Raw genomic sequence first — 12,000 nt, 5'->3', positions numbered from 1 at the left:
GAAAGAGCAGGCCACTCTTATATGTGATAATTTACATTTTTATTTAGCACAAGCACCATGGAGTTATGTTAATGTTTCATTTTCTCTATTCTAACACTTGTAATTTTCATCAGCATTTTATAATCCTCTAAATTATCTATACATCTCTCCTTAAAAAGTGAAACATGAGATTTTAAAAGGCAGAGCCATCAACTGGTGTACTATCCTAGTAACTTAACTTAATATTTAAGCTTCACCCAAATTAAATTTAATGAAAACCTGTCTGTTTGGTTCAATGATCCTTTTTTTTAAAAGGATGAAAACAAAAGTTAAGAGGTATGCCAGCTTGTATTTCTGTCCCAAATTGACTATAAAATAATTATTTCTTTATACATTCTAAGAAAAATATTCATGAACTTGGAATTGCTAAACATCTATTTGTTATTTGATGTCATTAATATATTAACACTATTAAAATAAAAACTAGTTTACAGACTGCCAATATATCAAAGTAATATTATAAAACACAAATTTTATGAATGATGATAATAGTTTTAGATACTTTAGTATAAAGGGTAGAATTGTTTAAGGGCTTCTTGGAAGTTACTCAGATCATTAAATAGGCAGAAATGTTTCAGGGTTTTCCCCTTTGCCCCTCCCTCTATCGCTGAAAAATAAATTTGAACATTTTGACAGGTTTAGTTTGTAGCCAGGTATTGCACTTTCTTCAACAGGGACCCCAGGTTCAAATTAAAAGAAGTCAGAGCAGTTTCTTCAACAAGGCAAAGGCACCAAATAAATGGGAAAGGGAGGAGCTGTCCTAGGAAAGAGAAACTTAAGAGACCTCATAACCAAATCCAGTTGACCTTGTTGAACCTTTGATTCCATTAAATAGTCTAGAAAAAATAAATTTTTGAGGCAGTCATCGAAAGTTGAATATGGATTGCTGTGAATTCTTAACACCAAGAGATCACTGTCACTTTTGTTACGCATGACAGGGCCATCCTGGTTGTTTAAGAAAACGTCCTTTTATTAAAGGGATACATTTGAGAAGATGTAGACATGCAGTGACTTGGGGCTGGGATTTCGTTTAAAATGTGTCAGCAAAATAAATACTTAAGTTGAGAGTGGGAAACTTAAAAGGGGAAGGGGAATATAGAATTGGCAAGATGAATGTTTTGTGGGGGAATTCTCTACTATTTATGCATTAAAATTTTTCTAATAAAAATAAGGGAGATGGTTATATTAATCTGTCAAAAGTATGGTTTTTTAGTATAAAATTATAACATCTTACATTTTCTAACATTTTCTTGCTGCCAATCTTAATTTTAAAATTGTAAGGTATGTTATAAAAGTGTTTTTTAAATATCCCAAGTTTATCCCCCAAAAAATCATTTAATTGACTGACATAAAATTTGTTTACAATATTTTAACTCAGTAGCAAAGTGGTATCTTCTAATATAGAAAAGGGCTAAGAGAATGTGCATATTTACTCAAAATATGACAGAAACATATTAGCTTGCTTCTTTGTGCTCTAAAAAGTATATCGTATCCTCAGTGGCAGTGTGAATCTTTTTTTGTTATTGTTTTTAAAGATTGTAAATGAATAATTTTAGTCTTATATTTTATGAATTTTGAAGCATTTGTCTTATATTTTAAGCTTTGGGGAGGTTTTAGTCATTGTTTACAAGAGCATTTTCTTGAATTGCAAACATAGTTTCCCAATTTGAGAAATATTAAACTAGATTTTAGATGTATACTTTAAAGAAAAAATATTTGTGTATTTTAAGTTAAAATCTTAATTCTTCTATGATTTAAAGGTCTGTTTACTTGGCTATCTTTAGACTTTTATTCAGTATTTTTATCTGTAAACAAAAACATCTGAAGATTTCAAATTCTTAAAATATACCTTAACTTGGAGAAAATGTTTTCTTAATATGAATTTATTATTTACCCTATTGGTAGTAAAGAATAGTTAACTAAATGTATTGTATTTTTCTATTTTTATAGATAATTTACATATATTAAGGCAACTTAAGAAACCCCGTTTCAATTTAACCTTCCAGAGAGTAATCATCTACTTGAAGGAGTTTTGTTGTTATATTTTTTCAAATCCATGATTAGGAAAAATTCTTATTATATGTGTTTATATAATCATAGGAGTCAAAATTATCTGAATCTATGAATCTTAATAGTTTGCTCTGGTAACAACCAGGAGGAAATGTATTAAAATGCCTTAATTACAGGGCAAAAAGAAGAGAAAGCACAGCCTTTTAGCATATGATCTTTCAATTGTTCACCAAAGGATAAAGAAAGCATTCAAGCGTGGTTTCAAGAACTATCAGCAACAAGATAATGCAATGTCCTCTATAGAGCCTTAAAGACCTTTCTGGGAAGTAGATGTGATTAGTAAAATAGACTTTTCGTTTTAAAGAAATCTTTAAAATGTTATAAAATTTCATAAAGTTAATATATTAATAAAGGTATTATCTTCTTATCCCAGATGAGAAAAAGCCATCCCTGAAGCTATTCTACTTGATTCACACAATGGTGGATCTTATAAATATTTTTCTTTAGCTTTTGAAGTATAGAATAGGTGTCAGAGGCCTTCTCTGTCTGGCTCCGGTGTGCAGATTGAATCGCACCCGGAAGTTAGGAACAACTAGTAGCCTTCCCCCTACTCACAGGAGTCCTCGTACCCACATTAAGTTCAAAATGACCCAAAGAAATGCCTTTGCACTGTCTATCAGCCTGTACACACACATACACACACACACACACACACACACACACACACACTCACACACTGTTTCCTTTTCTACAACACTTTCTGGGGAGGGCATGTAAGAATTTCAGAGGAACTTTAAATTTCAGACTCAGTTTTAATTTTAATATCAAAACCAAAAAAACTCATTTATTTCCCATTGATTCCGGTCAAAGTCTAATTAGCAGTATGTCTCTAAGTGGCACTCAGGTTAACCTGACTGTGTGATCAGTAGCTGAGTAAGTAACCCCTGCCTGTCCTTAGAGCCTCGCTTCAGCCTGCTCTGCTCGTCAGGGTTTGGGTGCTAGTCTGCTCTTACCCAGCTCGCAGGCATCAGTGTTTACCAGCTACTTCCTGGCACCGCCTGTATTCCTGTTTAAATTGTCTCCCTTTGAGGACACCTCATTCAGAGACAAATCAGTCTCAGAAGAGCTGTGTTTGTAAGTTATTACTCTTTCATTGAGAAACTATTTCCAAACCAGTGTTGTTATTTTTTCCCCACTAGTCAATAACCAGTGTATTCAGTGTTCATTATTAAAAAAAAAAAATAGAAATAATCTTCAGTGTATTTAAAGACTTTATTAAAATCTGTTTGAAATGGCACTATGGAACAATAGATGCATAAAACAGGGACTTGTTTCCAGTTTAGCTCCCACAGAGATGTAACCACTAAAAAGGTCTGCTCTGTGTTTCCATTAGCTTGTTTAAATTATTATTCTACAAAAGATACTGCAGGCTACTTTGTTCTTAAATCTCATGCAGTAGATTGAGTAGTGCTTGAAGATTTGTTGCATTTTGACTATAGGAAAAATAATGTCCCTGCATGGTAATGAGTATATGATTTGCATGTGCGTTGTATAATTCACAATATACATATGCATTCATCATGTTATTCTTCGCAATATGATGAATTATGTCAGTTTATTGCATATGTCTGCATGTACCTCATCTCTTAATTAAAGCATTAATCACTAAAATTACCAAAGATACGGAGTTTTACTGTACTTTTAAAATTTAACGTTGATCTTTGCATAGTAATACACATATTATTTCTAATTGGTAGACTATACTAAGACATTTTAAGTAAGGATTTCCATGTTAAGATTCTATCATATCAATTATTTTAAATATGCTTATCTTTGTACTTACAACACACTTTTTAACCTTTTAAATCATGTTTATTTGAGATTAATTTTTTAAATCACTAAAATTACCCAAAACATACATATGTGCACATGTATTCATATTCTGTGATCAACTTTAAAATTTAAAAGACTATCTATAGTCTGTCAGTACATCTAAATTTTAAAGTTCATCTTTCATCATCATGTACATTATTTCTGATTGGTAGACTATGATAAGACATGTTAAGATTCCATGTTAAGCTGTTACCATATCACTTTTCAATATATTATCTTAATATATATTTGTCACACCTTTTAACAATTGTGTTTAACAATTGTTTTTTTAGATTAATTATATCTGATGTTAATTTCCCAGCACCTAATATTTGTTCATTTATAACTAATGAACACTTGCTAATCATGTGGTTCAGTCCTGTAGAAATCCACACTTTCTGATCAGAATAAAAATGGTAAGGCTTTGAGGGAAATCTTTGGGGGGAAAGGGACCAGACGGTCACAGAATGTAGTTGTTAAAACTTCGGTTTTACGAAGGAGGCACATGTTGCAGCACCCTTGCTCATTAGTCTATCTAACTTTTTTAAAAGAAAAATTTTGCTCGTTTGCCCCTAAACTATTCTTATATCATTCATGACCCTATTTCTTCTCATCCCAAGACCTTGCTTCATGCTTCTCTAGAAGAGAGAGGCCTTCCTCGCATGACTGGGTTAAGCCACCGCCATTTCTCCCTGTGTTTTCGCTTATTCTCTCCCCTGGTTAGGTGAAGGTGGTTCCTTCTTACATTTTTTACTTTCCTCGGCTTCCCTTCTTCTCCAGAACTGCAGCTTTCCTCATGCTTCTTTATTCCCTCTGGTATCTTGATATTTATTCATATCGGCAGCCTCTACTTCCCCACCCGAGCCACTTAATGCTGAGGAGCCCGACGTTCCCCAGGCTTTGTTCCAAAGCCGCTCAAGCATGTTTCTATGAAATGCTTCCTTGATATAGAGTTGATTATGCTCCTGTATCCTACTCACCTGCCTACACATTGTCATTCCTGACCGAAAGGCTAAGGAACCGTCAGCCCACTCACCTGGACCGACCACCGGCCCAGCGCCGGGATGTTGAGCTCTTCCAGAACTGGGAAGGCACTGGTCTCCCTCACCGCGTGCCCTCTTTTGCTTTGTCTTTTTCTCCTGCTGCCGGGTCCCACTTCCAAGAACAAGGGCCCAAGTCCCTCTGTGTGTTCCTTTTCTTCATCCCACTCCCTTCTGTTCTGTGAACTGGAAATCTGACCCAACTGGGCCACCTCAATAGAGTCCTTTGCCCCCTGGCTTCCTGGATTCAGTCAGTGGGAGGCACTGGCAAGAGATCACAGGGTAAAAAGGAAGCTCCAGCAAGGTGTTTACTTCCCTGGCTGCCTCACTTTCGGGTCCTTTCAGATTGACTGCCTATGTCTACCAAGTCAGTTCTGCCAGGCGATCCTCTCCATTCAGCTATACTCTGGGCTCTGGTTGTCTGCGCCTTTCTCTCTTCCATTCAAGCCGGGGTGGGAAGGCTCCCTGCTGTGGATAGCCTAGGAGCATTGCTCATCCAAACCTCTTTAGAATCTCCCGTGGTCGTCCAATACCTGCAGAGGAAGGTCAGGCTCCTCGGCCGACAGCACATTTAAGGCCTTCCACCGTCTGCCCTCAGACTCATTAACCTTATCCGGAGCTGTTACTCCACGTACTTCCTGAATCCCACCCAAACACACATTCTCATGCCTTTGTTCCTGCACGCTCTTATGCCGGGACAACCTGCCCTTCTGAGTTACTCGAATGAGGCAATTCATCTAGAATCTGAAGTCAACTCGGCATTTCAATTGAGTTTAAAGTTAAATTAAGAGCATTTGGAAAACATTGCAGTAGTCTGTTGCCAGAGTATGCCACCAACATGTGAAAGTGAGTGAGCTAGACCAGGAGGCCTCACACCGTGTACCATTGTGTTCCTGTCCTTGGAATATTACCTTGAGAAGGTGAAGCTCAGGGATCAGACCACTGTACAGGCCATTTGGGCAACCTCAGGCTGCTTATAGGTCAGGAGGCAATTGCTGAATCAGTCTGTTGTATTTAGGAGTTTAAGCCCATTTAACCCAAATAGACAAACATATGCAGGGAACTGCCTGGGGCTACTTTGTTTAGAAAAGAGGTGAAGGTGAGTGAGACACTGTCCTATAGTGTCCCTTAAAATCATATTTACTAATAAAGATAATAATATAATTTGAAACTATGTTCATGACCAAAGTCAGCATGTTAATAAACCTAGTGCTTGGTGCTCCGAATTCACTCTTCTTGACCCGTCAGCAATACTCAGCACAGCTTATTGGTGGCTCCTTGAATGTCACCTTATTTGATTTCTAAGTGGCCATACCCTCTGATTTTTCTCCCAACCATAGTGGCCTTTCCTAGTCTCCCTTCGTAGCTCATCCTCTTCTAACTGTTCTCCTAACACTGGAGTGTCCCAGGGCTCAGTGTTTGCTCCTCTTCTGTATCTGTATCTTTTCTTGGAGCTTTCATGGCTTTAAATGCCGTCTGTGTGCTAATACTTCCAAAAGTTATATCTTCATCCTGGATCTTTCTCCTGAACTTCAGGCCCATGTATCCAACTGCCTACTCAACATCTCTTAGTGAATATATGTTAGCTATCTGAGACACAGCATGCCAAATCTGAATTTCAGATGTCTCTGAAAGTTTTCCCCATCCCAGTTAACGACAGCTCTATCCTTCTATTTGCTTAGGCAAAATACCTTGGGATCATGATTGATTGTTTCTCTCATATTGCACTTCCGATCTTTTGAAAATCCTGTTGGTTCTATCTTCAAAATAGAATTAGAATCCAACCACTTTTCACTATCTCCACTGGTACCACTTGATCCAAGTCATCATCTTCTCTACCTTGGATTATTGAAATAACTTTCTAACTGGTCTTCTGCTTCCACCCCAACCCTCCTACAGTCTTCTCATAAGATAACATCCAGCTCATCAAATATAAGGCAGATCATGTGACTCCTTTGCTAAAAATTTTTTTCGCTCTGCATCAGCCACTCACCTCTTCGCTGTTTCTTAAACTTGCCAGATACATATTGCCTCAGGCCCTTTGCACTGAATGTCCCCTTCGCATGAAATATTTTTCTTAGATATATAGTATCCCAAAAAAATGTACACATACACACTTAATAATTATAAAGGCAGTGTTTATTAAAATACATTTCATTTTCAAAATTGAGATATCAGCTGCTAAAGTGTGTATACATTTTTGGGGGACACCCTGTATACATGGTTCAGTGTCAAAAGTCAGATACCATGTCATCTTGCCCCTCCCCAATATCCTGCACCTTCCTTCCTTGCTTTGTTTCTCTGTAGTCCTTTTCACCTTCTCATATGACTTATATGGCCCCTTATTTGGGGGACACCCTGTATACATGGTTCAGTGTCAGAAGTCAGATACCATGTCACCTTGCCCCTCCCCAACATCCTACACCTTCCTTCCTTCTTTGTTTCTCCGTAGTCCTTTTCACCTTCTCATATGATTTATATGGCCCCTTACTTTGTTTTGCCTGCTAGAATTAAAGTCCTACTCGTGCAGGGATTTCTTCTTTTTTGTTTACCACTATATCCCCAAGACCAGACTGCCTGGTATATAATAAGTCCTTAATACATATTTGTTGAATAAATGACCCTTGCTTTTGTTTTCCCAGGAATCCCACTGCAGTTTCTGAGAGAAATAATACCAACTTAAAAAAAGAATTATTGGTATTGTTTCATATGCTATTAGTAGGTTTGGAGATGATATTGCAATTATTTTGTTAAACACTTTATGAGAAATGTACACAGTGATGCATATTTTAACTATTACTTGCAACTATCAAACTTCAAAATTAATTATGCAAATATTCCAAATGTCAGTAAATTTAAAGTAAAGTAGGAGATGGCATCTTGGAGCCAAATGGAAATAAGTATGCATCCTCCTGTTTCCATTTTGATTATGGAGAATTATACAAACCTATTTTATTGAATTTAAAAGATCTATAGTGTTGGCCATTTCTGCACATGTCACAGCCAATAAAAATTGAAAAGTTAATATTCCAAATTATGTGAAGTCTTATTTCTTATTTTATTTGAATATTCATCTAAAATGCTATATTTGCTACACAAATCCACTTTACTTAGCAAATATGATTTTATTTTATATGGGAAATGGGCTTGCTTTGGTCAGAGTTTCAATGAATACTGTTTGCTGAAAATGTTCCCCAAAACAAAGGTGGTTGGTCAAATGATTCTAGAACTTGTTGCCTACTACGTTAAAATTTCAAAAGCTCTGAGAAGTTCTATAGCGAGGAGACATGTTTATTGTTGTTCAACTCTAAATTTACTCAACCAAGGGTCACTTTTGGCATCTAATACCTCATGTCCTCTTTGGAATATCCTCTTGGGAACTCTTGTGTGGACTACTGACAGATAGATGATAATGAAATCAATGGTGGGATGTGTGTGCGTGAGGAAGGATTGGGGGCAGAGGAGTGAGCTACCGTTTCTGTGTTGTCTACAATAAAATGAATACTTCACTCATCTGGGCACCCTCACTAACCATACCTCTCATCATCGAAAGCCAGATGGCCTTCCCCTGGACCAGGCATTGCAAAGTGCAGTGCTTCTAGGGCAGCGGTTCTCAACCTGTGGGTCGCGACTCCTTTGGCGGTCGAATGACCCTTTCACAGGGGTCGCCTAAGACCATCCTGCATATCAGATATGTACATTATGATTCATAACAGTAGCAACATTACAGTTATGAAGTAGCAACAAAAGTAATTTTATGGTTGGGTCACAACATGAGGAACTGTATTTAAAGGGCCAGAAGGCTGAGAACCACTCTTCTAGGGGCAGGCAGACAGCTGAAAGGAAGGGAACATGGTGAACCTGAGAGCAGGCAGGCTTGGACACGGAGCAGCCACCACTCAGCGTCAGCCCGTGTGGCCGTGTTGATCCAATGGGCCTAGTGGCCAAATCTTCCAATTCTTCAAATATTGAAAATCCAGACATTTATGTTTAGTCTCCTCCATGTTAAATAATGTTAACATTAAAAAAACAAACAAAAAAAACACACACCAAAAAAAACAACACTGTAGGCCAAACAAAATATATCCCAGGACCACTCCAGTGTGACCTCCTCCTTAAAAGGAATTGGTGTAGCACAGCCGTGGGCAAACTACGGCCCGCGGGCCGAATCCGGCCCGTTTGAAATGAATAAAACTAAAAAAAAAAAAAAGACCATACCCTTTTATGTAATGATGTTTACTTTGAATTTATATTAGTTCACACAAACACTCCATCCATGCTTTTGTTCCGGCCCTCCGGTCGAGTATAAGAACCCATTGTGGCCCTCGAGTCAAAAAGTTTGCCCACCCCTGGTGTAGCATCATAAAAAAGTGAGTCACGTGAGGTGACTTCAAGTGCATTACTCTGCTACATACTTGAAACCTCTGTAGAAACAAAATAACTTTATCTTCAATAATTTTGAGACCAAAATATTTCCAAGTACTAAGTGTAAATCTTTTAAGTCTGAAAAACCTTAAAAATAAAGTTTACTTTATTGTCTCATTAAATTATTGCAATGATAATGTAAGATTTGTAAAGTATGTATTCAGTTTGCAAAGTACCAACATTAAAAAATAAAATGATACCCTTTAGGTGTATTCATTTGCTAGGACTATCTTGACAAAATACCATAGACTGGATGTTTAAGCAACAGGAATTTATTTTTTTTTAGTAGTTCTGGATGCTGGAAGTCTTGAGATCAAGGTGTCAGCAAGGTTGGTTCCTTCTAGGACCGTGAGGAAAGGATTTGTTCCAGGCCTTTCTCATTGGCATGTAGAGGGCTGCCTTCTCCCTATCTTAGAATCATCTGTCCTCTTACATATCAGTGTCCAAATTCTTTCATAAGGACACCAATTATATCGGATCGGTGCTCACTCTAATGACCTTATTTTAACCAAACTACCTCTGTAAAAACCCTGTCTCCAAACAGGGTCACATTCTGAGGTAATGGGGATTAGGACATCAACATACGAAGTTTTAAGAGGATACAGTTCAGCCCATAACACTAGCAAAGACCTTTTTGGGGGAAAATAAGGACTCTCAGTTGTTTTGTTTTGTTTTTAATACTTCCTAATTAAAGATACAAATTTTAACCATGTTATACTTAATCTAAAAAAAGTTTCTTTACAGATTGAGAAGGAAAAAGTAAATGAAACCAAATGTCCAAAGTTTTGTAGAACTTATCCATCTTCCTACAGAAAATGGTTTGTGTATGTGAACTACTAGAAAAGGAAGGGTTGAAACTGTAGATCCATTTATTTGGATCACCATCAAGAACCCAAACAGATAAGACAAGCTGAAATGTATATGTAATAAACATTTGAAATATAGTCTGAGAGAATAATATGATTCAAAATGAGATGTGAAACCTCATTATTAACATCAAGACATGTTCCAATGTATAAATATTCTTAGGATCTCTAAGTTTATGCGACGCAATTATTTTTTTATGTGTGTATTATTTTTCTCTCATTTTAGTGTTTCTTAAGATAGAGTGGGGAAATCAGTACAAAGAAAGAAGGTAAAAATAAAACAATCTTGAATTCAAGCTTTTTCAAATTCAGCTTCAAATCCGCATTTATTTTCTGAACTGCTTGCTCACAGTTTTCTTCACACCTTCAGAGACTTCCGAGACCCCAATGGGCTTGAGTTAAGATCTCCTTCTATGCTCACAGTTTTCTTCACACCTTCAGAGACTTCAGAGACCCCAATGGGCTTGAGCTAAGATCTCCTGGAGCCTTCCTGTTTTTGTTTACCTATGTGGGATGAGTATTTCCACATGCAGACTAAGGTGCCAAATTAATGTAAGCTCCTCAAGGGCAAGAGTAATACCTTCACTCACTTGACAGAGACCCATTGAGCACCTACTGTGTCCACCATCTGGGCACCAGGAATGCAGCAGTGAACAGACACATGTGGGGCCCTCCTTGGGAGCTTATTTTGTGATGGAAAAAAAACAACAGAAAATAATAAATACACTCTTTTCAAATCATGCCAAAGCGACCGGGAAGTTCTTTCTCACCAACTGTGCTAAAATACATCACAATGTGCGTTTCAGTTGAATTGCATTCTACCAACTTGAATTGTATTCCTCTGCATTTCGAACTCAGACAGTAACTTCAACAATGGCAGTAACTTCAACAATGGCCTTCCAGCGTACTGCCATTTTGTGCACGACTCTTATTTAGCCGATGTGCAATTCAAGGCAATTTAGGCTGTAGGATCTCTCTGTGATGTGGAGTTTTTCTGGTATTTGGGTATTGACCTGAATGCTACAATGTCTAGCTTCTATATCCCTAAAGCAACGGAGCACCTACAATATCATTTCCCACTCCTTTTGTATACATCAGCAAGCCAGTAAGCAGAAAGGGTGGGTAAGTTGTTGTCTTCTTGTCTGCGTATTTCCGAGTATATACATGGCCAAATTATGATAAATGGATCTTAAGAACAACTCTGTCAGCAAGTACATATAATTTAAATATCAGTTTCCAATGCATTTTCAATAAAACTAAAGGGAAAAAATTTGCTACTTCTCCCACATTTGTAAAAGCAGGGGTTCACTTTCACCATTAAAGTATTCACATTAAGTTAAATACTTCATTTGTACTAGCACAGGACTAGAGTCCTATAAAAGATAAGTAAATTTGTCATTGTTTTCCATTAAGCACCCACTCTGTGATAAGAACTGAACTTATAAAAACATTATGCTGGCCTGAATTGACTTATTGTATCTCCTTTTAAATTTATTTAACACTTTGTTCAACTTTGCTATGTAATACAGTCTGAATAATTCAATGGTGACCTCATTATTATATTAATCACTACTTTCTAAAAATATTTGTGGTCCATAAACTCCAATGAGTCTGTGGGACTTTCAAAATAACTGTTGGGCAGTTTGCTTTCTCATCTACATTATTATTCTACTAGGGGCCCAGTGCATGAATTTGTGCACCTTGAAAGGAACTGTGGGCCTTGAGGCTGTGGTGGACACAGGTGCGGG

General features: G+C 37.2%; 1 protein-coding gene across 3 annotated transcripts in view; it reads left to right on the top strand.

The window, feature by feature from the left end:
• The window catches only part of LOC102761755 (chromosome unknown open reading frame, human C15orf41), a 218,239-nt gene that overhangs the window by 137,902 nt on the left and 68,337 nt on the right, over positions 1-12,000 (top strand). Inside the window, exon 13 of one of the 3 annotated variants that reach the window (XM_015557610.1) lies at positions 10,479-10,521. The exons of the other annotated variants lie outside the window; for them this stretch is intronic. Within the exon in view, the coding sequence (XP_015413096.1) occupies positions 10,479-10,488 (10 nt within the window). The 3' untranslated portion in view covers positions 10,489-10,521. Of the gene's footprint in view, positions 1-10,478; positions 10,522-12,000 lie in introns of those variants that run through there. 3 annotated transcript variants of the gene reach the window in all.

The sequence above is a fragment of the Myotis davidii genome, unplaced genomic scaffold (assembly GCF_000327345.1).
Source record: "Myotis davidii unplaced genomic scaffold, ASM32734v1 scaffold46, whole genome shotgun sequence".
In the NCBI taxonomy this organism is placed as follows: Eukaryota; Metazoa; Chordata; class Mammalia; order Chiroptera; family Vespertilionidae; genus Myotis; species Myotis davidii.
The sequence above is the reverse complement of the archived record's forward strand: the minus strand, read 5'-3'. Positions and strand labels throughout refer to the sequence as shown.